This window comes from Pelodiscus sinensis, chromosome 2 (genome assembly GCF_049634645.1).
Source record: "Pelodiscus sinensis isolate JC-2024 chromosome 2, ASM4963464v1, whole genome shotgun sequence".
Lineage (NCBI taxonomy): Eukaryota > Metazoa > Chordata > Testudines > Trionychidae > Pelodiscus > Pelodiscus sinensis.
In genome coordinates, this window is record NC_134712.1 from 1,127,154 (window position 1) to 1,150,382 (window position 23,229).

General features: G+C 56.9%; 1 protein-coding gene across 2 annotated transcripts in view; it reads left to right on the forward strand.

Annotated features, from left to right (window-relative positions):
- The first annotated feature begins 2,230 nt into the window (after positions 1 to 2,230).
- Positions 2,231 to 23,229, forward strand: part of PPP1R16A (protein phosphatase 1 regulatory subunit 16A) — a 56,140-nt gene continuing 35,141 nt past the window's right edge. The window contains exons 1-2 of one of the 2 annotated variants that reach the window (XM_075919936.1): positions 2,231 to 2,347; positions 21,039 to 22,590. In XM_075919936.1, coding sequence (XP_075776051.1) covers positions 22,341 to 22,590 — 250 coding nt within the window. In that variant the 5' untranslated portion in view covers positions 2,231 to 2,347; positions 21,039 to 22,340. Of the gene's footprint in view, positions 2,348 to 12,586; positions 12,743 to 21,038; positions 22,591 to 23,229 lie in introns of those variants that run through there. The other variant, XM_075919937.1, reaches the window with a different exon arrangement.

Consider the following 23,229-nt stretch of genomic DNA (forward strand, 5'->3'; position numbering starts at 1 on the left):
ACGCGCTTTTCTGCAAAAAAGCCCCGATCGCCATTTTCGCAATCGGGGCTTTTTTGCAGAAAACAAATCTGAGCTGTCTACACTGGCCCTTTTGCGCAAAAGTTTTGTGCAAAAGGGACTTTTGCCCGAATGGGAGCAGCATAGTATTCCCGCAAGAAGCACTGATTTCTTACCGTAGGAAGTCAGTGATTTTGCGGAAATTCAAGCGGCCAGTGTAGACAGCTGGCAAGTTTTTCCGGAAAAGCGGCTGATTTTCCAGAAAAACTGGCCAGTCTAGAGACAGCCCCTGTGTGAGCCCAGGAATGCTGCAGGGAGCAGCGTTATGTAGCCCCAGTGGGGTGGGGGGGTAGAATATGGGTCAGGAGCCAGCAGTCATACCCTGCTGTCGGGGCCCCCGCCTTTGGAAATCTCTTGGCTAGAGCATACAGCGCTCAGGGAGACTGGCTAGGCTAGGGCAGCTGTCCGAAGCAAAGGATAGAGACACAGCAGCCGCCAGCCCTAAGGCCGGCGAGCGTAGCTCCTGCGCGGCAGGGAAACCCTTCACCCTCCAGGCAGCCGCAGAGGGAAGCCACCAAGGGACAGGGTGGAAATGTCATGGCACTGAGGGGCTGGGATGGGGGAGGAGGTCTGGTGACTTGGGCTAGGATCCAGGAGGTTCCCTTCAAATGCAGCTGCCTGCGAAAGGAATTTGAGGGGGCAACCGAGTGAGTCTGTGGCAGAAAAAGCAGCGAATGGTCTGGTAGCACTTTGACTAAGGAAACATGTCGATAAAACAAAAGGAGAAACTGGGCAGCACTTTAGAGACTAACAAGATGGTTTATTAGGGGATGAGCGTTCGTGGGCCAGCCCCACTTCCTCAGATCAAATTCTGGACGAGAATTGGCAGGACCACGTATACCAAAGGATACAATGGAAAAGTGAACCCGTTGTTAAACTGACAGATCAGATTTAGTCCGGAAGGTGGGGTGAGAGGGCGGGAGGGACCAGCTAGCTGAGTCACTGGCTCATCGGGGGGGGGGGGGGGGAGAGAGTGGGGAGCGATCTTCCTAATGGCTACGGCAATTAGCATCTTCTACCAGCCCATCTGCTGGGCCGATCGCTCAGCTGCCTGTGGGGTGGGACTAGCCCCCGCCCCCGCCAGCCCCCTTCTCCTCTGGGGCTCCTATTGCGCTAGGGCTTGGTCCCAAGTGTCAGGAAGGGGGGAAGGGACCTTCCAGGGAGGCAGGCGGCATTGGCACTGCGGGCACAGCCTGAGCTGGGGGGGAGACCGGCCTGGGCAGCCTGGAGCAGCCCGCTGGACAGCAGGGCCCAAGGGGGAGGGGCCCAGCTGGGCGGAGCTAGGGACCGGCCAGGCCCTCGCGGGGGGAGGGGCCCAGCTGGGCGGAGCTAGGGACCGGCCAGGCCCTCGCGGGGGGGAGGGGCCCAGCTGGGCGGAGCTAGGGACCGGTCAGGCCCTCGCAGGGGGAGGGGCCCAGCTGGGCGGAGCTAGGGACCGGCCACGCCCTCGCGGGGGGGAGGGGCCCAGCTGGGCGGAGCTAGGGACCGGTCAGGCCCTCGCGGGGGGGAGGGGCCCAGCTGGGCGGAGCTAGGGACCGGCCAGGCCCTCGCGGGGGGAGGGGCCCAGCTGGACGGAGTTAGGGACCGGCCAGGCCCTCGCGGGGGGGAGGGGCCCAGCTGGGCGGAGTTAGGGACCGGCCACGCCCTCGCGGGGGGAGGGGCCCAGATGGGCGGAGCTAGGGACCGGCCAGGCCCTCGCGGGGGGAGGGGCCCAGCTGGGCGGAGTTAGGGACCGGCCACGCCCTCGCGGGGGAGGGGCCCAGCTGGGCGGAGCTAGGGACCGGCCAGGCCCTCGCGGGGGGAGGGGCCCAGCTGGGCGGAGCTAGGGACCGGCCAGGCCCTCGCGGGGGGAGGGGCCCAGCTGGGCGGAGCTAGGGACCGGCCAGGCCCTCGCGGGGGGAGGGGCCCAGCTGGGCGGAGCTAAGGACCGGCCACGCCCTCGCGGGGGGAGGGGCCCAGACGGGCGGAGCTAGGGACCGGCCACGCCCTCGCGGGGGGAGGGGCCCAGCTGGGCGGAGCTAGGGACCGGCCACGCCCTCGCGGGGGGAGGGGCCCTGGCCAGGATCCCGGGGCATGCGGGTCCCATTGCCTCTCAGGCCCCGCCCCCTCGCCGCGCGCCCGTGGCCCCGCCCACCTCCGCTCGCTCGCGCCGGCGGCCGCGCCGAGCCGGCCACTTCCGGCGGGAGCGCCGCCCCTAGCGGAAGTGTGGCTGGTTGCTATGGCGAGGCGCCGTGGGGACCCGCCCTTGCGGGACAGAGCCGGAGAGCGGCCCGGCTCCTGCCGACGGCGGGTGAGCGCGGCCGGCTGCGGAGGGGTCACGTGATACGGGGGCTGTGGGGGGACTGGGCCCTGGTGGGGGGGTGCGGAGAGGGTTCTGTGTGGGGGGGACTGAGGGCCCTGGGGGGGCAATGGGGGGGTGGGATTGGGGGTTCTGTGATGGGGAGGTTGTGGGGGGGACTGAGGGCCCTGGTGGGGGCAGTGGGGGATTGGGTGGGATTGGGGGTTCTGTGATGGGGGGCTGTGGGGGGGACTGAGGGCCCTGGTGGGCGCAGTGGGGGATTGGGTGGAATTGGGGGTTCTGTGATGGGGGGCTGTGGGGGGGAGTGAGGGCCCTGGTGGGCGCAGTGGGGGATTGGGTGGGATTGGGGGTTCTGTGATGGGGGGCTGTGGGGGGGAGTGAGGGCCCTGGTGGGCGCAGTGGGGGATTGGGTGGGATTGGGGGTTCTGTGATGGGGGGCTGTGGGGGGGAGTGAGGGCCCTGGTGGGGGCAGTGGGGGGGCGGGATTGGGGGTTCTGTGATGGGGGGCTGTGGGGGGGACTGAGGGCCCTGGTGGGCGCAGTGGGGGATTGGGTGGAATTGGGGGTTCTGTGATGGGGGGCTGTGGGGGGGAGTGAGGGCCCTGGTGGGCGCAGTGGGGGATTGGGTGGGATTGGGGGTTCTGTGATGGGGGGCTGTGGGGGGGACTGAGGGCCCTGGTGGGGGCAGTGGGGGGGCGGGATTGGGGGTTCTGTGATGGGGGGCTGTGGGGGGGACTGAGGGCCCTGGTGGGCGCAGTGGGGGATTGGGTGGAATTGGGGGTTCTGTGATGGGGGGGCTGTGGGGGGGACTGAGGGCTCTGGGGGAGGCAGTGGGGGGGTGGGATTAGAGGTTCTGTGATGGGGGGCTGGGACAACCTATAGACTGGGCAGGTGTCCCGTGTGGCGGGGGCGGGGACACTGTTACCGATGTTTTTAAGTGACGTTGGGAACCCTGGGGGCTCTGTTGTTTCCCTCGTTTCGCTGTCTGCTGACACTTCGGGGGGCAGTGGGGGAGCCCAGTTGGTCTTGAGCCAAGTGAGCGCAGAAGAGAATTCATAGGGGCTGTGAAGGTGGCAGACTATTTCCCTTCCCCGCTTTCCCATATCAGGATTTGAGAGGGGTGTTGCCCAGCTGGTGAAACTTCAGCTGGAGCAGAGACCTGTTGTGCAAATGAGAATGTGGGTAGGGGGTGATGGCTATTCACGTGTTAGTTCACGTTTATGTTCCTGTGGCCCCAGTCTGGATCAGAGCCCCATTGTGCGGGGTGCCGTGTAAACATGTAAATGAGGTCCTTGCCTACAGTCTAATCAAATGTCCTACAGAAAGGGATGGACATGCAACATGTAAGAGAGACACGGAACTTGGTCAGCCATTGATTTTCTCAGCTTTGTTCTTTTGTCCAGGTACTTCACTCCGCTTGCGTTAGCAAGTGTGGTCGCAGTGTCTAATTTCACTCTGCCCTTCCTGTTCTCTTGGAGCTCCAACACTTGTGTGTCATTTCAGTGCCTTTTGCGGTATTTTTCTTGCACCTTCTAACCAGCACCCTTTCCTTTCCTGATCAGAATGAAAGGCCTGCAGCCATGTTTTTCTAGTCCAGTCCAGTTAATTGCTATGATTCAGAGGGGACTCTAATGGCCGGTTCCCTCCCTGCCCCACTGCTGATGCTTCCGTGGAATGGACTGGATTAGAGATGTAACAGTGTAGTCGATTAACTATAAGCAAAAGCGTATCGGTTAACGCTATAAACTACACACGTTTCCCAGCCCCTCTTGCCAGTAAATTTTTTAGCAGGCTGGCCAGCAGGCCAGCTCAGTCCTGCTTCTCGTTGGATCCGGGACCTACCCCCGCTGTGGCTCTGCATTTAAAGTGTATTAGGAGCCAGGTGGGCAGGCAGTCCAGCTTGTGCTGTGTTCAGGAGCTCAGCCCCACCCCTGGACAGGGGCTGCTGTCATCCCGGGCTGCTGCCTCTGTGACAGGCAGCCGGTCTGCGAGGGGAGCTGGTTTTTCAACTGCCTCCCCTCATAGACCAGCTCCTGCCTGACACCCTGCACTGCTGCCTCTATTATATTAAATATTATAGAGGCAGCAGCGCCGAGTGGCAGGAGGCTCCTCAGGTGTGGGGCTGGAGTGCACTGCCTGCTGGCCCCACCCTCGGGGTCCAGTGTTTTTGTGATGGTACTGCCAGGTACTCAGTACCGGCACTTCCAGACGCAGTACCGGCATTTCCAGATGTAGTACCCGCACCTCCAGTCAGAGCTCAACAACTTTTCCCCTGGAGTACTGGCACTTTTTTTTTTTTTTTTAACAAAGCACTGCAAGGGTCTATAGAATAATCGAGTAACTGATAAGAATTCATGAGGTTACTTGACTATTCAATTAACGAGTATTTAACATCCCTAGATTGGATCAGATCACTGGTCAGAATCTTGTCTCTTAAAGTGGCCAACACCAGATGCTAAAGAGGAAGGTTTAAGAAATCCCAGAGCAAGAAGATACGGGTTAATCTGCTCCTTGTGAAGGTCTTATCCAAATCACTAATAGTTGGAGATTAAGAATCATAGAACCATAGAATACTAGGACTGGAAGGGACCTTGAGAGGTCATTGAGTCCAGTCCCCTGCCCTCACGGCAGGACCCAGTACTGTCTAGACCAGTGGTCCCCAACGCGGTGCCTGCGGGCACCATGGCGCCCGCCGGGGCATTTGTAGGCGCCCGCCGACAACCCGGGCTGGCCCCGCCCCCGGTGCACTGGAGGCGCCGGCCCCAGGCACGCGACACTCACCGGCGCCTGGTGCGCGGCGCTCGGGCGGCCCCAGCCCCGGGGCACATGCGGGCGTGCGGCGCCGGTGCCGGCCCCAGGCACGCAGCTCGGGCGGCGGCGCCAGCCCCGGGCCCACGGCACAAGGGGCTCGGGCGGCCCCGGCCCTGGCGTGCCCCAGGACGCGCGGCCCCGCCCCCGGGCGCCCGGCGTGAGTGTGGCCCCGCCCCCGGGCGCCCGGCGCGTGTGTGGCCCCGCCCCCGGGAGCCCGTAAAGGTTGGGGACCACTGGTCTAGACCATCCCTGCTAGACATTTATCTAACCTACCCTTAGATATCTCCAGAGATGGGGATTCCACAACCTCCCTGGGCTGATTTTTCCAGTGTTTAACTACTCTGACAGTTAGGAACTTTTTCCTAATGTCCAACCTAAACCTCCCTTGCTGCAGTTTAAGCCCATTGCTACTTGTTCTGTCCTCAGAGGCCAAGATGAACAAGTTTTCTCCCTCCTCCTTTTAGATACCTGAAAACTGCTATCATGTCCCCCCTCAATCTTCTCTTTTCTAAACTAAACAAACCCAATTCTTCAGCCTTCCTTCATAGGTCATGTTCTCTAGACCATCATTCTTGTTGCTCTTCTGTGGCCCCTCTCCCATTTCTCCACATCTTTCTTGAAATGCGGTGAGGCCTAACCAGCGCAGAGTAGAGCAGAAGAATGACTTCTTATGTCTTGCTCACAACACACCTGTTAATGCATCCCAGAATCACGTTTGCTTTTTTTTGCAACAGCATCACACTGTGAACCATTAATAACTACTCTCTGAGTACAGTTATCCAGCCAGTTATGCACCCACCTTATAGTAGCCCCATCTACGTTGTATTTGCCTACTTTATTGATAAGAATATCATGCGAGACTGTATCAAACGCTTTACTAAAGTCTAGGTATATCACATCCACCGCTTCTCCCTTATCCACAAGACTCATTATCCTATCAAAGAAAGCTATCAGATTGGTTTGAAATTATTTGTTCTTTACAAATCCATGCTGGCTATTCCCTATCATCTTGCCACCTTCCAAGTGTTTACCGATGATTTCCTTAATTACTTGCTCCATTATCTTCCCTGGCACAGAAGTTAAACTAGCTGGTCTGTAGTTTCCTGGGTTGTTCTTATTTCCCTTTTTATAAATGGGCACTAGATTTGCCCTTTTCCAGTCTTCTGGAATCTTTCCTGTCTCTCATGATTTTCCAAAGATGATAGCTAGAGGCTCAGATACCTCCTCTATCAGCTCCTTGAGTATTCTAGGATGCATTTCATCAGGCCCTGGTGACTTGCAGGCATCTAACTTTTCTAGGTGATTTTTAACTTAGTTTAAGTCTTGAAGAAAGTTTAATATACCGTATTTTCCGGCGTATAGGGCGACTGGGCGTATAAGACGACCCCCTATCTTTTTAATTAAAAGATAGGGTTTCATCTTATACTCCAGCTCCCCTCCGCCTCCTTTGTTCCCGGTGTCCCTGGTCTGCTGGAGATGGTCCCCAGCAGACCAGAGGCACCGGGAGCAAAGCCGCAGCAGCTTTGAAAGCCTCGGGGGAAGCCGGCGGCCGGGCATCCCAGGCCCGCCTGGGCTGCCCCCCCGCCGGCTTCCCCCGAGGCTTTCAAAGCCGCGGAGGGGCTCCGGCGGCGGGGCATCCCAGGCGCGCCTGGGATGTATACCCGGCGTACAAGACGACCCCCGATTTTTGGGGGATGTTTTTTAACATCAGAGGTCGTCGTGTACGCCGGAATATACGGTACCTTCCAAAATGCTTGTTCACAAGAATATCCAGAGTAATACTTACAACTATTCAATAACTTCAGAGGGGTAGCTGAGTTAGTCTGTAACAGGAAAAACTTAAAAAACATCAAATAGTCTGGTAGCACTTTAAAGACTTTTTATTAGTCTTTAAAGTGCTACTAGACTATTTGTTGTTTTTTAAACTATTCAATAAGTAAGGGTACCTCTACACTGCGGCGCTATTTTGGGATACTTCCAGTATCCTGAAATTGCTATTCCGTGTTCCACGAGGTTTAAAGAACGTTTCGGAAGAATGGTTTATTTTGAAATTTGGCACTGTTTAGATACTGCCAAATTCTGAAAGAAGCTATTTTGAAATTAAGTCGAAATAAGCTACACAATTTGCGTAGCTCAAATTGCATAGCTTATTTCAAGCAGTTTACTAAGCAAGTGTACACTAAGACACACCCTAAATGTCTGGTCTTTTTGAACCTTGTGAGTTCCTTGGCTTCAATGATATAATTTCTCAATGAGTTCCACAGTCTAATTCCATGATAGAACAGATTTGTCAGTGTGCCATCTTTTACCGTAATTGGATGCCCTGTGTTCTTGTGTTGGAGCGCTCGTTCTCTGCCGGGGTACTGGTTTCCCTCGGGGCTAGCCAGCAGGTTTCTGCGGGGGTCTGCCAAACATGGCCAGTGAGAGACTTGCTGAGGCTCACAACAGAAAACCTAGTAAACCATCTTGTTAGTCTTTAAAGTGCTGCATAGTCCTGTCTTTTATTTCAGCAGAAAACTGACGCCCCATCAAATGGGTCTTAAGCCTGGGGCCCTGAGCAATGTAGCTTTGTAGGGGCCCCTGTTGCTTGGAGCCCAGACACTTACCCTGCGTGCTACCCTCATGCCAGCCCTGGCTTTTAAAAGAGAAAACCAGTTATTGTGGCATAGGTGGGCAGAAAGGAAAAGTGTGACAGAATCCCTGTGGCAGAAGATGGGGAGAACAGAGTTTCTGACCTATGGTCTCTAAGCCATTCATTAGCTGTATACTTTTATCATGTGGGGATCCATGCAAACCTGTCTGGCTTGGTCTCTCTGCCCCACTGCTGCTCCTGCTCCGGTTTCTCAGGGCAGGGAGTGTATCTTTCTGGTTTTTGAACCAGGACAGTTGCCTTGTTGATGTTTAACCATAGTGATTATCAGGCTGAGGTGCACAACCTGAATTTGCTTAGTACGCAGTACGTCATATGTATATGGCACACACTGGAGAACAAGATTTTCCTCGGTGCAAGGCAATACGAAGGGTTTGTCCACGCAGTTTTTTGGCACTCTGTAGTAAGTGTTACCAGACAAATTTTTTTTTAAGTTTATGGTCAAATTAGTTCATCCTCCTGGTGTAGATGCAATTACACAGACAAATATGGTTGTGACAATTTTCTTCCACTATTTGATCTGAGGAAGTGGGTCTGGCCCACGAAAGCTCATCATCTAATAAACCATCTTGTTAGTCTTTAAAGTGCTACATTGTCCTGCATTTTGCTTCAGACAAATAAGATCTAGTTGTGGAAACCCCTCTGGGCCAGTAAGCCCCTCGTGTCCATGCTAAGGGGTTGCACGGTTCGTTACATGGTACCAAACTACAATGCGCCTGCTTTCCCCTCTCCCTGTGCACGCTGCTCCCACTGAGCCTATTAGTTGATGTCTGGAAGGTCATTTGAGGCTGGAAAGAGCAATGGAAGCGCTAAGTACTATTAAGTATTGTGGTGCTAATGGGATTCACAGGCATATATCGGCGAGTGTGGTAAGCTCTCTTGTCCTGTTGTCACTCAGTCCTTGCAATAGGCGGCTCTCCGGGAAATGTGAAATAAGCGACAGAGTAGACTGCAAAATGCGAAGATCAGTTTGTTCTGAAAACTGGTCCTGTCTAGGGAGCCCCGGAATCCTGACCTCTTTCTGTCTGGAGACCTTTTCCGAAAGCGTGTGCTCTTCTGCCTTGCCCAGGTCGCTTGGGCCTGCCAGTGCCATCGCTTGCCGTAGGAGACTTACTGTCTAGAGTCCAGGGTTGCTTTAACTCCCCAAGTGGAAAGGCTTGATTTAATTTACCAATTACAATTAACTTTTCCATTTGGACTTCAGTTACTTTCTAAAGAAAGGTGCATTGTCACTGGTTAATAGCCATTAACACGTATTTTTACTCAATGGTGCCTTTCATTAATTTAGTACATTGGTTTGCTACGTACATGGGAATACTTGGCATACTTTTATTAAAGCAATTATATAGCTTAATGTTTTCCGTTTCTTATTAATTGTGTACCTTTGGTACATTAGAAAATGGCAAATGATATATGGCTTATTTATTAGATAATTACCTTTTTGCTTATGATTTGTGACAATCCGCATTAGGGTGGTAACTGGTATTTAATTGAACTCACAGAACAGGACGCCAGGTTTATTTTTATTAAACAAAGCAACCTTAACTGTTTTGTTTTCACAAACCTCTTATCAAAACATTTCCACATTTATAACTACCTTTACAATCAGCTTAGGTCTGAACAGATTTGTCTTAAACTCAGGTTTCATTTTAAACAAGATTAAATCAATTGAAACAAAATCCAATGATTGATTTTACGTATTCATTTTACATAAGCAATTCTTATCCTCTTTGCTGCCAGGAAGCACGTCTTGGTGTCTATCCTATTTTCAGAAATCCAAGCCCTAACTTTCTCCCTATCCCAGGTGCCCCTAGTGCTCAGTTTGTCAGAGGCGGGAATGGGTGACAGGGAAGATGATTCCCGGTTCTGTCCCCTTCCTCGGGGGCACCTGGCATTGGCCACTGTCTGCAGACAGGACACTGGGCTGCATGGGCCTTTGGTCTGACCCGTTATGACTGTTCTTATGCTCATCCATTGCTCTAAATTACCCTTCTGTGGGTTCCATTGTAAAAACCCTTCCTCCTTGATGTTTGCACCCTTGAAAAATGTGTAGACTTTAGCTGTCATTTAGCCGTGCCAGACAGCTTCAGCTCTTAGAAATCTCTCCTTATCAATTAATCCCCTCGGGACCAATCACTTAGCTCTTCTCTGTCTCTTAGAATCAGAGAGCCGTGGGGTTAGAAGGGACTGAAGAGATCAGCTAGTCTAACCCTGGCCAAGACGCAGGGTCTGTTGTGTCTAAACCATCCTGGCCAGATGGCTACTAAGCCTCCTTTCGAAAACCTCCAGCAGAGGAGCTTCTGCGCCCTCCCCAGGCAATTTGTTCCATTCTCTGGTTCTTCCCGTTCGGAAGCTTTTCCTGAGATCTACTCAAATCTGCCTGGCTGGAATGTGAACCTTTGCCTCTTGTCCTGCCCGCGCTGACCAGAGACATCAGCTTTTCTCCATCCTTTTTGTGGCAGCCAGTGTGTCACTCATCCTTGGATCCTTTCCAGTTTCTCTACCTCTACCAAAACTGGACCGAGGGCTCCGGCTGAGGCCTAATCAGTGCCCTGGGGAGCAGAGCTGTCACCTCCTGTGCCAGACAGCTCTGCCTCTGTTAATGTGACCCAGCAGTGCATTTGCTTTTCTTGCAACAGCTTCTCTTTGCTGACTCACGCTGAGGGTTTGCTCCACCACAGCTCCCACGTCCGCTGCGGCCCGGGCAGGCCCCCTCCTGTGTTGCCGCATCGGGTCCCTTTCCCCACGCGTGCCGCATACTTTTGGCTGTGTTGAATTTCACTTTGGGGTCTACAGCCCAGTTCTCCAATTTAGCAAGATCCCCTTGAATTGTGGCACCTCCCCTGCCCCAGCTTTGTGTCATCTGCAGACTTGGTCACTGTGCTCTCTGTGCCCACATCCAGGTCAGTCAAAGGTGCTAAACAACACTGGGCCCGGGACAGATCCCTTGGAGCCCTGGAGTGTTGCTCTTTTGCTGGCAGCAAAGTACCCATGATCCCCTTGCAAGGATGGCGTCCTCAGTGCTTTGGGCATTGGAGTGTTCTGGGGAATACTGCCTCAAGAATACTGCTCTTAGAATCATTGAATACTAGGACTGGAAGGGACCTCGAGAGTCATCGAGTCCAGTCCCCTGCCCTCACGGCAGGACCAAATACTGTCTAGACCATCCCTGATAGACATTTATCTAACCGGCTCCTAAATATCTCCAGAGATGGGGATTCCACAACCTCCCTGGGCAATTTATTCCAGTGTTTCACCACCCTGACAGTTAGGAACTTTTTCCTAATGTCCAACCTAAACCTCCCTTGCTGCAGTTTAAGCCCATTGCTTCTTGTTCTATCATCAGAGAACAGGATGAACAAGTTTTCTCCCTCCTCCTTATGACACCCTTTTAGATACCTGAAAATGGCTATCATGTCCCCCCTCAGTCTTCTCTTTTCTAAACTAAACAAACCCAGTTCTTTCAGCCTTCCTTCATAGGTCACATTCCCTAGACCTTTAATCATTCTTGTTGCTCTTCTCTGGACCCTCTCCAATTTCTCCACATCTTTCTTGAAATGTGGTGCCCAGAACTGGCCACAATACTCCAACTGAGGCCTAAGCAGAGTAGAGCGGAAGAATGACTTCTTGTGTCTTGCTCACAGCACACCTGTTGATGCAGCCCAGAATCACGTTTGCTTTTTTTGCAACAGCATCACACTACTGACTCATATTCAACTTGTGGTCCACTATGACCCCTAGATCCCTTTCCACCATGCTCCTTCCTAGACAGTCGCTTCCCATCTTGTATGTATGGAACTGATTGTTCCTTCCTAAGTGGAGCACTTTGCATTTGTCTTTATTAAACTTCAACCTGTTTAGCTCAGACCACTTCTCCAATTGGTCCAGGTGATTTTGAATTATGACCCTGTCCTCCAGAGCAGTCGCAACCCCTCCCAGCTTGGTAGCATCTGCAAACTTAATAAACGTGCTCTCTATGCCAATATCTAAATCGTTGATGAAGATGTTGAACAGGGCCAGTCCCCAAGCAGACCCCTTACGTGCGTTTGAATCTGCTTTTACTCTCTAGGGGCTCCCGACATTCCTCTCCTGCTGCTGATCCCTCTTCCTTGCTGCTCCCTCCCCTCCTGCAGGCCACAGCTGCGTTGGGCTTCAAATTGCACCTGATCCGGGCAACTGCAGCTTCATTTCTTTGGTGCAGGCTCCCCAGGTGTTGGGCTCTGTGGGGGCTCCCGGGCCTGGGTACAGGCAGAGGCATGTGGCTGGCAGGAGGAAGAGTGGAGCTTAAGAGTGAAAGCTGATGTCTGTGGAACCCTTCAAGTCCGCAGACTCCCCTCCCCCAGTCCTTCAGCCTGGTGCTGAGTGCTTGACACTCTTGCTGGTGTTCTGAAGCCTTCGGCTGGAAGCCTGCCTGGTCTGCATCTTTCGGCAGCCCCCCTCTGGCGCAGCTCTTCTGGCAGCCGCAGTTGCTAGCTGGAGCCAGCGCAGTGTTAATCTGTTGTCAAGAGCAATGCCAAGATTCAAGTGCAGGGAGAGTCCCCGTCCAGTGAGAGTCGTTTCCGCTGCTCAGATGAATACACTGCACGTCTCACCGGTAGAGCGGCCGCGTCTTCCCAGCACTGGTCCCACTCAGGCGGCCGGAGTTACGCAGGGAGGGAATGGCAGCGTGGGAAGTACCCTCTGCTCTTTAAGAAAGGCGGTACAGGTTGAACCTCTCCTGTCCGGCAGCCTCGAGACCTGGCCGGTGCTGCACCGTGGGAGGTCAGACTTGTCTGGCAACGTTACCAGCACTGTCACTGCTTCCTGTGCTCTGAGAAGACGTTCAAGGAGAAATTAGAGCTGGCAACCCAGAACACTGAGAGCCAGGACTGGCGGCTGTAAACAAACTTTCTGGGACTGCAGGAAACTTGGCCGCACCCATGATAAGTGAGTATCTGCCAGCCCATGGATGTTGCCAGCTCGGAGAGGGCCGGACAGGAGATATTGCCCGGATTACATGTGCTTTCTATACACAGTCTTAAAGAGAGAGCCACTCGCCACGAGCGAAATGCATTTGGTCTCAAGCTAATCCCTAGTGAACGTTTGCCCCCAGCACGAAGCCACCCCAGAGAGTGGGTCACCTGCAGTCTGCCTGCTCAGAGCTGTGCCTGCAGCTACCGGGGTTACCCGGCCCTCAACCCTCCGTAAGGCGGGGCCGAAAGGCGGGTGTGATGCTTAGTGCCCAGGCTCCCATGCCACGTGGTGTGGCCGTGAGCTGCGTGGTGCTGACTAAGCGCTCAGTAATCACTTGAGCCCTCGATGGAATTCAAATATCTCCTACCAAAGCTGGTCCAAAATGTTGGCGCGGCGTCCATTCGGGAGCAGGCCGCCTGGGAGGTAGCTGCCCAGGGAGCTGAGCTTCTCGGGCAAGCGGGGATTTTTCAGAATGGGTCCCCCTCTAAAATAGTGTGTTGTGCTTGGTGTGCCGGTGACGGGAGAACTGTCCACACTACGCTCTCCAAATGGAAATTCTGCGGCAGGGAGGTTGAGCTGGCTGGAATCCGAGTCTCCTGCTTTGTCAGAGCCCAGTCCTGGCAGGAGGATGCCGGAGACGCCCCATTTGTTGTTCTTCAGCTCCCGTCCTTTCTTACACACACATCTGCTCCCCTGTCCCTGGCTGCATGTGGTCGGTCCCCTGCCCACTGGAAGCAGGTGTGGCAGAGCGGTTAGGGCAGGTGTGGGGAAAGCAAGGGATGTGTTGGCTCTTCAGGATTTTCCAAACTTGCTTGATCCAGCGGTGTCAGGCAGGGCTGGATGGAGGGATGTGGCAGAGGGAGGGAGGGGAATGTAAAATCCTGGTTAATCAGATAACTGGTTAAACATTAGATCTGCCTAATGTGTAGCCGGTTAACTGACTATCACGGGATCTGGGCTGGGGCTGGCTTTCGGTTCCCAGGACCTACACGGGAGCTGCGGCTGGCTTCTGGCTACCCATCCCTGCTGGAGCAGTCCCAGCTCCAGCCCCCACTGGTTACCAGTTAATCGGAACGGTTAACTGCTCCCTTCCCAAATGGGAAGCTCCCTGGCCTGGAGCGTGAGGGGTGCTGGACTGAGGTACCCCGGCTAGCCCGGGTGTGGGACTGCGGTAACTGTGGTTGTGGCAAGGGGCAGTAATAGAGCTGCAGGGGAGAAACGGCATGTGCTGCTAGTCTGTGGTTTGATAACCCTCGCCGGCCTGCGGTGTAGAACTGGCTCAAGGATGTGGGTGAGTGACCCTTTACAAAACAAGGACATCACAAGGAGGAAGCCCGCCCAGAGGAGTTTGAGAACAAGAGGGGGCAGCCGCACAGAGTGTGCGAGGGGGAAGGCGATACAGGCAGGAATGTTTGGCCTGAGGGGGCCACGAGTCTGTTTTTAAAACATGAACATCCCAGTTTGCCATGGCCAATCCATACTCTTGAGTCCCCAGTTTAAAAAAGTGCCCCGCGGCAGTTACCTTATGAAACCACCCGACGAAGAATCGCTTCGCGATTCAGAACAACGCTGCTTTTCCGAAAGCGTCAGCGGGGGAGCTGGGTGAGTCTGTAAATAGTCCTGCAGCACCTTAGAGACTCACAAACCCTGGCGATGGGGTCTTGAGCCTTCGTGGGCCCAGCCCACCTCCTCAGATGGCTGGAGCAGCAAAGGCCCAGTTTCTGTGGTTACAAATTAAGAACTGTTCAGTTCAACGGATCCTCGTCCATTAGCGACCCAGCAAAGAGGCTGTCCAATTGCATGGGCGATACACTTAGAGCCCTGTTATTTCCGCCCAGTGGCCAGCACATCTGAGGAAATGGGTTTTACCCATGGAAGCTTCTCATACAGGTTGAAACTCTCTGAATCGGGATCCTCTGGTCCGGCAACATCCATGGCCCAGCACTGATGTTGCAGGGCCAGAGAGTCCCGGTGGAGGGCCGGCAGGCCAGTGAGCTGTCCACAGTGAGCTGATGGAAGGGCCGCCCAGCGCGAGGCAGGTCTGCCCCATGGAGTTGGGAGACCTGGTGTGGTAGGTCGGTGGGGCAGCAAACCGCGATGTGCAGCTGCTTGGTGGGTCCCGGAGCCCCAGCCTGGTGTGCACGGCTGTCTGTGGGTCCCAGAGCCCTACCGTGGCATGTATGGCTGTCTGTGGGACCCAGCGCCCCAGCCTGGTGGGCGTGGCTGTCTGCGGGTCCCAGAGCCCTACCGTGGCATGTATGGCTGTCTGTGGGACCCAGCGCCCCAGCCTGGTGGGCGTGGCTGTCTGCGGGTCCCAGAGCCCTACCGTGGCATGTATGGCTGTCTGTGGGTCCCAGAGCCCTACCGTGGCATGTATGGCTGTCTGCGGGTCCCGGAGCCCCAGCCTGGTGGGCGTGGCTGTCTGCGGGTCCCGGAGCCCCAGCCTGGCGGGCGCGGCTGTCTGCGGGTCCCGGAGCCCCAGCCTGGCGGGCGCGGCTGTCTGCGGGTCCCGGAGCCCCAGCCTGGCGGGCGCGGCTGTCTGCGGGTCCCGGAGCCCCAGCCTGGCGGGCGTGGCTGTCTGCGGGTCCCGGAGCCCCAGCCTGGCGGGCGCGGCTGTCTGCGGGTCCCGGAGCCCCAGCCTGGTGGGCGTGGCTGTCTGCGGGTCCCGGAGCCCCAGCCTGGCGGGCGCGGCTGTCTGCGGGACCCAGAGCCAGGGCAGCAAAGCCAGCAGGAGGTGAGGAGCCGGCTGGGAGGCCAGCTGCAGAGGGTCCAGAAATGACTTCCCCTGGTCCAGCAAAATCCCTTGTTCGGGACGGGCCGGGTCAGGTCCCGAGGGTGCCGGACCAGGGAGGTCCAACCAGTACTATATTTTTGTTGGTCTCTACGGTGCCACACGTGGGTGGCTGGTGAAAGTAGGGCTGGGGGAGGCAAGCCCCCAGGGAGTGAAGCCTCTTCCCCTCCTCGCCCCCACTGCTACGGGGAGAGGAGGAGGGCGGATGGATGCACGTGCCCCAGCCTTCCTGGCCCCGGAGCCTGGGGAGGGAGGGGGGCGCTCCCGTAGGTGTTGTGTGGGCGGGGCCAGGCCGGTGGTTGGGAAGCCTGTGCCTTTCCCGCCTAGCCTGCCCGCCGCCCGGTGCCACAGGCCTGCTCGCTGGTTTTAAAGTTACAGACCAACACGGCCCTGAGGCACCGCAGCCTAGCGACCTTGGGTAGTTGCTCTTTGACCCGAGGGCAGATTTTCATGGAACTCTCTGGAGTGGAGTCTCCAGGGCCGTGCCGTGTGCTCCCTCGGGCTGGGATCTCGCCAGTCGCCTGCCTGCTGTGTAACAGCCCCCCAGGCAGGCACTGCAGCAATGGGGCTGCGATTCAGTGGTGTTCTGAGTCCGGACTGAGCTAACCCCCCGCGCAGCCTTGGCAGTGCTGTGCCGCCTTGCAGACAAGGCCCAAAACTAAGGCCCCAGCTACTTGCTGGCAGTCCCGGGCACCCTCCAATCTAATCTGGATGTTACATTCTGCCTCCTCCCCGGGCTTCCTTCATTGTGGTTTTAACGGCCGGTTGGAAACTGTTGGGTAGCTTTCGGCTGCTGTCAAACCGCTGCCGCGTTCCACCTCGGAGACGGCTGCATTTCAAGGCTCTCTTGCAAACCTCTTTGAGCTGCTTCTAAAGGAAAGGCGCCACATGGAAGGTAAACGCCGCGTCCTAGAGCAGCTCTGGCATGGCCAGGGGAATTACTGCAGACTCACGTCGGTGCAGTCGAGATGAGATTCTGGCACAATTGGTCACTGCCCGAAGAGCCGCCAGTCTGGCGCAGGAGTCGTGTCTGAAAGGCCTTTCAGCGAAAGCTCTGGTGGGAGCGTCCACGCTGAATTGCTGCCTCTCCTGTTTGCTGGCAGCCTGGGTCATGGTGGTGGGTGCCCCAGGAATCATAGAATCATAGAATACTAGGACTGGAAGGGACCTCGAGAGGTCATCGAGTCCAGCCCCCCGCCCTCAAGGCAGGATCAAGCTCCGTCTACACCATCCCTGACAGATGTATGGCAGAGCCCTGGAAAGTGCAACCAGCCTTACTGCAAAGTTAAGGTTTTGTCTCTTTAATTTGCATCTGCCTGGTGCATTTTCCTTGTCAATATTTGCCTGCGCTGAGTGCCAAAGGTTTAAGCTAAATCTCAAATGTTTGGCTTCCTCTCTCCACTCACCTGAGAAGTGGGCTTTTCTAGAGCCCCTGGGTCTATCTCTATCGTTAGTCCTGTAGCACCTTAGAGACTCGTTTTTCTAACGTGTTTCATGACGTTCAGGATTGTGGTGAAATCCTTCCCCCTTCTCCCCCGCTCCCCAGTGAATGTGAGCCTTAAGGGCGGACTAAGTGCATTCCTGTTTGTTTTTCCTTAGTGGTTTTGGCTTTCGGAGGGGGATTCTGGGTGTCGCAGGAATGCTGGCTTGTTGTGCTATATATGGCATTTCTCCTGAGCAGTTCGGATGGAGTCCGTCCCGTCTGTGAGGGGAGCCCCATTTTTCCACTAGTCATACTGTGCAGGCTGATCACATCAAGAAGCAAGCTGAGACGGCTCTGAAACTCATCCCTGTGGCTGCAGTAGTCTGGCTCTCTGTGCTCCTGTGAAATTCTTGTGAGTTAGATGCTGTTTTCTTCAGCTCCCAGTACGCTCTGTGGGGTCTTTTGCCCAGTGGTGGTCTCATTTATGCGCTGCTGGCCAGCCTATCTCCTACCGAAAGGGGATTCAGAGAGAGGTGCTGAGTATGATCAACGTCCTAGAAAATCTCTCCTGCAAAGAGAGTGAAACAATTGGGGTGATTACCTTGGAGAGCAGAGGAGGAAGAGGAGACGTAATAAAAGTCTGGCAAGAACACATCACCAAGGAGGCATTCAATGCCATTTAAAGGTGGGAAATTCTAGCCGATAAAAGGAAACCGTTTTTCCTGCAATGAGTAATGGGACTGTGGAACTCCTCGACACAGGAAATCAGTGAGGCGAGAAATTTAGTAAGTTACAAGAAGGGACTGGACACACAGCGATATCATGAGTACCCAGAGTTGGTCTAACTCGTGGTAACACATTTTGGAAGGGAGATCAGATAAAACCTCCCACTTCTGGGCTAAACGAGTCTTCAGTGACTAGAGACCGGGGTGAGTCTTGCTATGGTGGCATGGGGCAGATTATCCCATGCTTGCTTCTGTGGGTGCTTACGCCTTCTTTGGACGCACCTCTCAGAGGTGGGTTTCTGGGCTGGATGGCCCAGTCTGGCAGTTTGTATCTTGACTGGCTGAGCGCATGGTGAGGACTCAGGGCTGCTCTCACGGCTGGCGCACAGATTGCTCTGAGCATCGGGGACGGCTCGGATGTGAGATTTGAGTTGTGCACAATGCCGTCCCGGGGGAGGGAAGGGGAGAAAAGGTGGCCTTGGGTTGGCCATAGAAGGCTACAAGCTGAGACGTGTGGTTCCCAGGACCACCGGTGCTCTTGGACACCTCTCTGCAGCTCAGTTTCTCCTCAGTGCAGGAGGGATAATAATTCTGGAGCGTGTTACTGTGGAACCAGAGAGCCCCAGTTAGAAGCCAGGCCTGCATTGCGCTAGGGCAGGGGTGGGCAAAATGTGCCCTTGAAATCTGGCCTGCCTCCCGCTGGGACCCTCAGGCAGCATCCCTGCCCGCCGCAGCCCCAGGCCGCTCAAAGCAGTCAGCTGCTCGGACCATGAGCCTCTCGGTGTCACGTGCCCCGGGGGGGGGGGGGCTTTGTGCACTGTGCCCACCCCCAGCATGATCATTGTGGCTCCTGTTGGCTGTTCCCTCCCCACCCCGGGCACAGGGCACCTAGAGGCACAAAGCAGCCGGATACTTTGAGCGACATGGGGCTGTGGCAGGCAGGGAGCCTGCCTGAGGGTCCCGCTGGCCTGTTTGTGGGGAGCCGCATCTGGTACCCTCCTCCTGCACCCCAGCTCCCCTCCCCCAGGTCACCACCCCGCACCCCCCCAGATCATAACTCCCTGCACCCTTCCCAGAATCCTCTCCTACACCCCAATCTCCTGCCCCAGGTTATAACCCAAGCCCTCTGTACCTCTCCCCCAGGTCAGACTCCTCTCCTGCACCCAGAATTGTTCCTGGACCCCTGCACCCCCCCCCTGCCCCAGGTCACAACCCCCTCCTTCACTCGAACTCCCTCCCAGACCCCACACCCTCTCCTGCACTCCAGTCCCCTACCCCGAGCTGCCTTCTGCACCCAACCTCTGTCCCAGACCCTGCAGCCCCTCCACAGAAAAGTGCAGCCCTTGACCACTTACCAAAATCTTTGTGTGGCCTGTGATCAAAAATCATTGTGCTAGGGCAGGGGTGGCAAAAAGGCGTCCGTGGGCCGGATCCGTGGAGCGTGCGGTGCTTAGTCCACCCTGGCGCCTGACTCTAAGCATCGCGCACCGGAAGGTAGGGAGCGCGAGACTCCGCGCTCCCCCCATCCCCACGCCAGTCAGGGCCTGGGGTCGGGGGAGAACACAAAGTCTCCTCCTGCCCTGCAAGGGGCTCGGCACTTAGAGTCAACTGCCAGCTGCTGCTAAGCTCCCTTGCAGGGCGGGGCAGACATCACGTGCTCCCCCCACCCCTGGGCCCTGATTGGCCTGGGTGCAGTGGGGGGCCGCACGCAAAATCTCCTCTCACCACCGGGGGCGCGGACGCCTAGAGGGAATCACTCGCTGTCCAGAACAGCTGGCGGTTCTCTCTGGGGGGTGGGGACAAAGACTTCACACGCTCCCCCATCCACAGACCAGGGTACGTGGGCGGGGAAGCATGGGAAGTGTCCTGGCCCCGCCCCTTCCACCTGAGGCCCTGCCCCTTCCAGGGCATCCCGGGGGCACTTAAAAAATGATGAGGGGTTTGAAACGGGTCCCATAGGAAGAGAGGCTAAAGCGACTGGGGCTTTTCAGTTTAGAAAAGAGGAGACTGAGGGGGGATATGATAGAGGTCTGTAGAATCATGAGTGGTGTGGAGAGGGCTGATAAAGAAAAGTTATTTATTAGTTCCCATAATAGAAGAACTAGAGGACACCAAATGAAATTAATGGGGAGCAGGTTTAAAACTAATGAAAGAAAGTTCTTCACACAGCGTGTAGTCAACCTGTGGAACTCCTTGCCAGAGGAGGCTGTGAAGGCTAGGACTATAATAGAGTTTAAAGAGAAGCTAGATAATTTCCTGGAGGTTAGGTCCATAAAAGGCTGTTAGCCAGGGGATAAAATGGTGTCCTTGGCCTCTGTTTGTCAGAGGCTGGAGAGGGATGGCAGGAGACAAATCGCTTGATCATTGTCTTCGGTCCACCCCCTCTGGGCACCTGGTGCTGGCCACTGTCGGCAGACAGGATACGGGGCTAGATGGACCTTTGGTCTGACCCGTACGGCCGTTCTTATGTTCTTAGGTAAAAATGTCTGAAGTGGCCCCTGGTGGAAACTTGTTGCCCACCCCTGCGCTAGGGGCTGTACAAAGAACAAAAAAGCAGTTCCTGCCCTAAAGGGCTAGGCGTGGCTGGGCTCTCTGAAGGGCCAAGTGCCTGGTGCTGCTCTCAGCTAGACGGGGGGTGCTCCACGCCAGCCCTGGAGCGACTCGTTGGACCCACCGACTTTCTTCCCTCTGGCTCAGCAGTGAGAGGCCTCGGCCGATCCTGCAAACGTCCTGTCCCCCGTAAGGGAGTAACCTGGCTGGGTGGCGGAGACGAGCCGCCCTGCAAGGCGAAGGGAAGGGTTAGTGTCCGTGCCAGGCCCTTAGCAGGGGTTTTCCTGGAGGAGAGTGGGGGAGGGGGGCTGCTTTGAATGGTGGAACATCCTGAAAGGCAGGTCCGAGACCAGGCACCGCCGTGGTGGGAGATGGAGCGGCCTGCCCGTGTGGGTCAGACCCCCTGCAATTGGCTAACCAGTGCAGCTCCATTCCTAGAGGAAACTCCTTTTCCGCTCTGCCTGCCAGCCTACCCCAGCAACTCCCGTGCTGCACTGCCAGGCCTGGGCCGGTCTGCCCAGCGCTGCTGGTGGAAGGCGGGCCTGGGAGGGGCGGCTGGAGCCGCCTGCTTCAGGGAGGGAGAAAGGAGCTTTGAGTTGCCACTGGCAAAGCTCTGGGTAATTTGCTTAAACGTTGATTGTAGGTTAATCCTGGATTACCAGAGGGCAGAACCGCCTCGGGTGGGGCGCAGAGAGGGGTCAGGCCTTTCGGGAGGGGCCGGCTGGCTCCCCACGGCCCCCTAACTCCCTTTGGTTTGTTTCCTTCTTCCTCTCTTTGCAGGGCTCCCAAAGCGCCTCTCTCCGGGGCGACTTGCCCGTGGACAGCAGCACGCTCAGCCCGGCTTCCAAGGCTCACGGTGACTGCAGGGAGGGAGGCGTTGCCAGCCAGGGTGCAAGCCGAGGGGTAGAGCCCCGGCCTGGGGCCGCTCCGGCGCAGACAGACCGCTTCCTTTCGGAGGGCTCGCAAGCGAGACGGGAAGCAGGTTACCTTGCAGCGCGCCGGGGGGCGTGGGCAGCAGCAGGAAGGATTCCCCCGCAGATCTGCATTCTCGAGCACCTGGGAACCCATGAGGGCAAAGACCAGATCCCGCGGGGGTTTCCAGTTACAAGGAAGGAGCGAGTGCAGAAGGGATTTCTCCTCGCCTCGGCTGACGGGCTTGTGCAGGGCTGAGCGCACGGTGCCTGCCTTTTCTTCCCCTTTCTCCTGCCGGATATCTGATCTCGGCCCTGCGGGGGCCGCAGGTAATGGGCACTAAATTGTGCATCTCTGCCGTCGGGCAGCTGTGAACGGAGGAGCCATGGAACTACCTGTTGGGTCCCAGGACTGGGAGGAGCGCCGTTGCGGTTCCGAGGCGGCCGCATGGAGCGGGGACAGCTGCAACTGAGTGATCGGTGATTTTTTTTCCCCCTTGTTGGCCACCCCAGCCCTTGCTTCGTGAGCACAGGAGGCAAAAGGGTGGACGTTAGCCAGGCTTCGGAGCACGGACCGGTGCCAGACAACTAACGTGCCTGTTCCCCCGGGCAGGGCCTGAGAAGCCATTCTGCCCCTCTGCTGTGTGCTGCCGGGTGTGCCGGCCGAGGCGGGGCTGGCCCCACTGGCTTGCCGCAGGACGGAGCGGTTGTGCCGCTCTGCGGGGGAGAGATTTCTCGTCCCTGTGTGGCGTCCACTGGGCTGAGGGGGTGTCTCACCCGCTGTGCCGTGCGCGTTGCTTGTCGGCTGGTTCGCTCGGTGGGGGGTTTCTGGACTTCCAACTCAGGGGAGAGACTCCAGGGCTGTGAGGCTGGGAAGCCCAGCAAGGCAGGCAGAGGAAAGCTGGGGAAAGGGTGGTTATGGGGCAGCCCCCTCGCTCTCCGGAGGGTCTGGTGGAGCCCCAGAAAGCAGCCAGGCTCCAGGGGTAAGACGAGTTTGCACCATTCCAGCTCTCTGAGGCTGGGGCCTGGCAACACAGCGGGTGCGGCTGATGCTCTGGGAGGGGCCACGGGTCCCCTCACCTCCCTTCTGCGCACACCGGGCTATCCAAGCGCCCGCGTCTGGAGCAGAGGCCTCGGGGCGGAGTGGGGGGGGGCGCCCATTCCGCCGGCCATGGCGGAGCACCTGGAGCTGCTGGCGGAGATGCCGGCAGTGGCGCGGATGAGCACGCAGGAGCGGCTGAAGCATGCGCAGAAGCGCCGGACGCAGCAGCTGAAGAAGTGGGCGCAGTTGGAGAAGGAGGCCCAGGGCAGGAAGGCCAGAGCAGACAAGCGGCGGAAGAGCAGCCGCAAGGAGAAGCGCGTGCTGTTCCCGGAGAGCACCAGGTTACTGGAGGCCGCGTCGCGCAACGACGTGGAGGAAGGTAGGTGGGCAGGGGGCCTGCAGGCTGGGGGTGAGGGCGCGGGAGGCCGGGTGTGGTAGCAGCTGTGGATGGCCTCTGTCAGGCGGGCTGTGAATGGCACTCCCTCCCGGGCTCCGGGCAGGGTGGGCTGGTGCTGGGGGTGTCTTTCCTCGGGGGGCAGAGCCGTGAATCCAGGCCCTAGTGGTGGGTCGCCTCTCGCTGCAGCAAGGGAATCCCCCGGCGAGGGCCATGGGGTCTCCTTCTGGGGGGTGACAAACAACCCGGCCCACACATGCCTTGCTGTCCGGAGAGCTGGCGTCTGGACGCCTCAGCAAGCAGTGCTGGTCCGCAGGTTGCAGGGCGGTGGGTCTGGGGCAGCGTCTGCCCGGGGCTGCTCCGGAACACGCGGTTCTGTGCCCACCAATCCCCTTTGAAATTGCTGCCGTCTGGGCTCTGACTTGCTGCCTGTTGACTGGGGAGCGGAGGGGCAGCATGAGGTCTGACGGGCGTCGGGGGGACAGCGGCTCACCTCCAAGCACAGCGCGCTCCAGCATCGCCAGCTCTGGGGGCCCCCAGGCTTCCTCGCCGTTTAAAATGGGGCAACTCCAGAGCACCGGAACACCGCACAGCTACTCCAGGGCCAGCTCTGGCTCGCTGGCG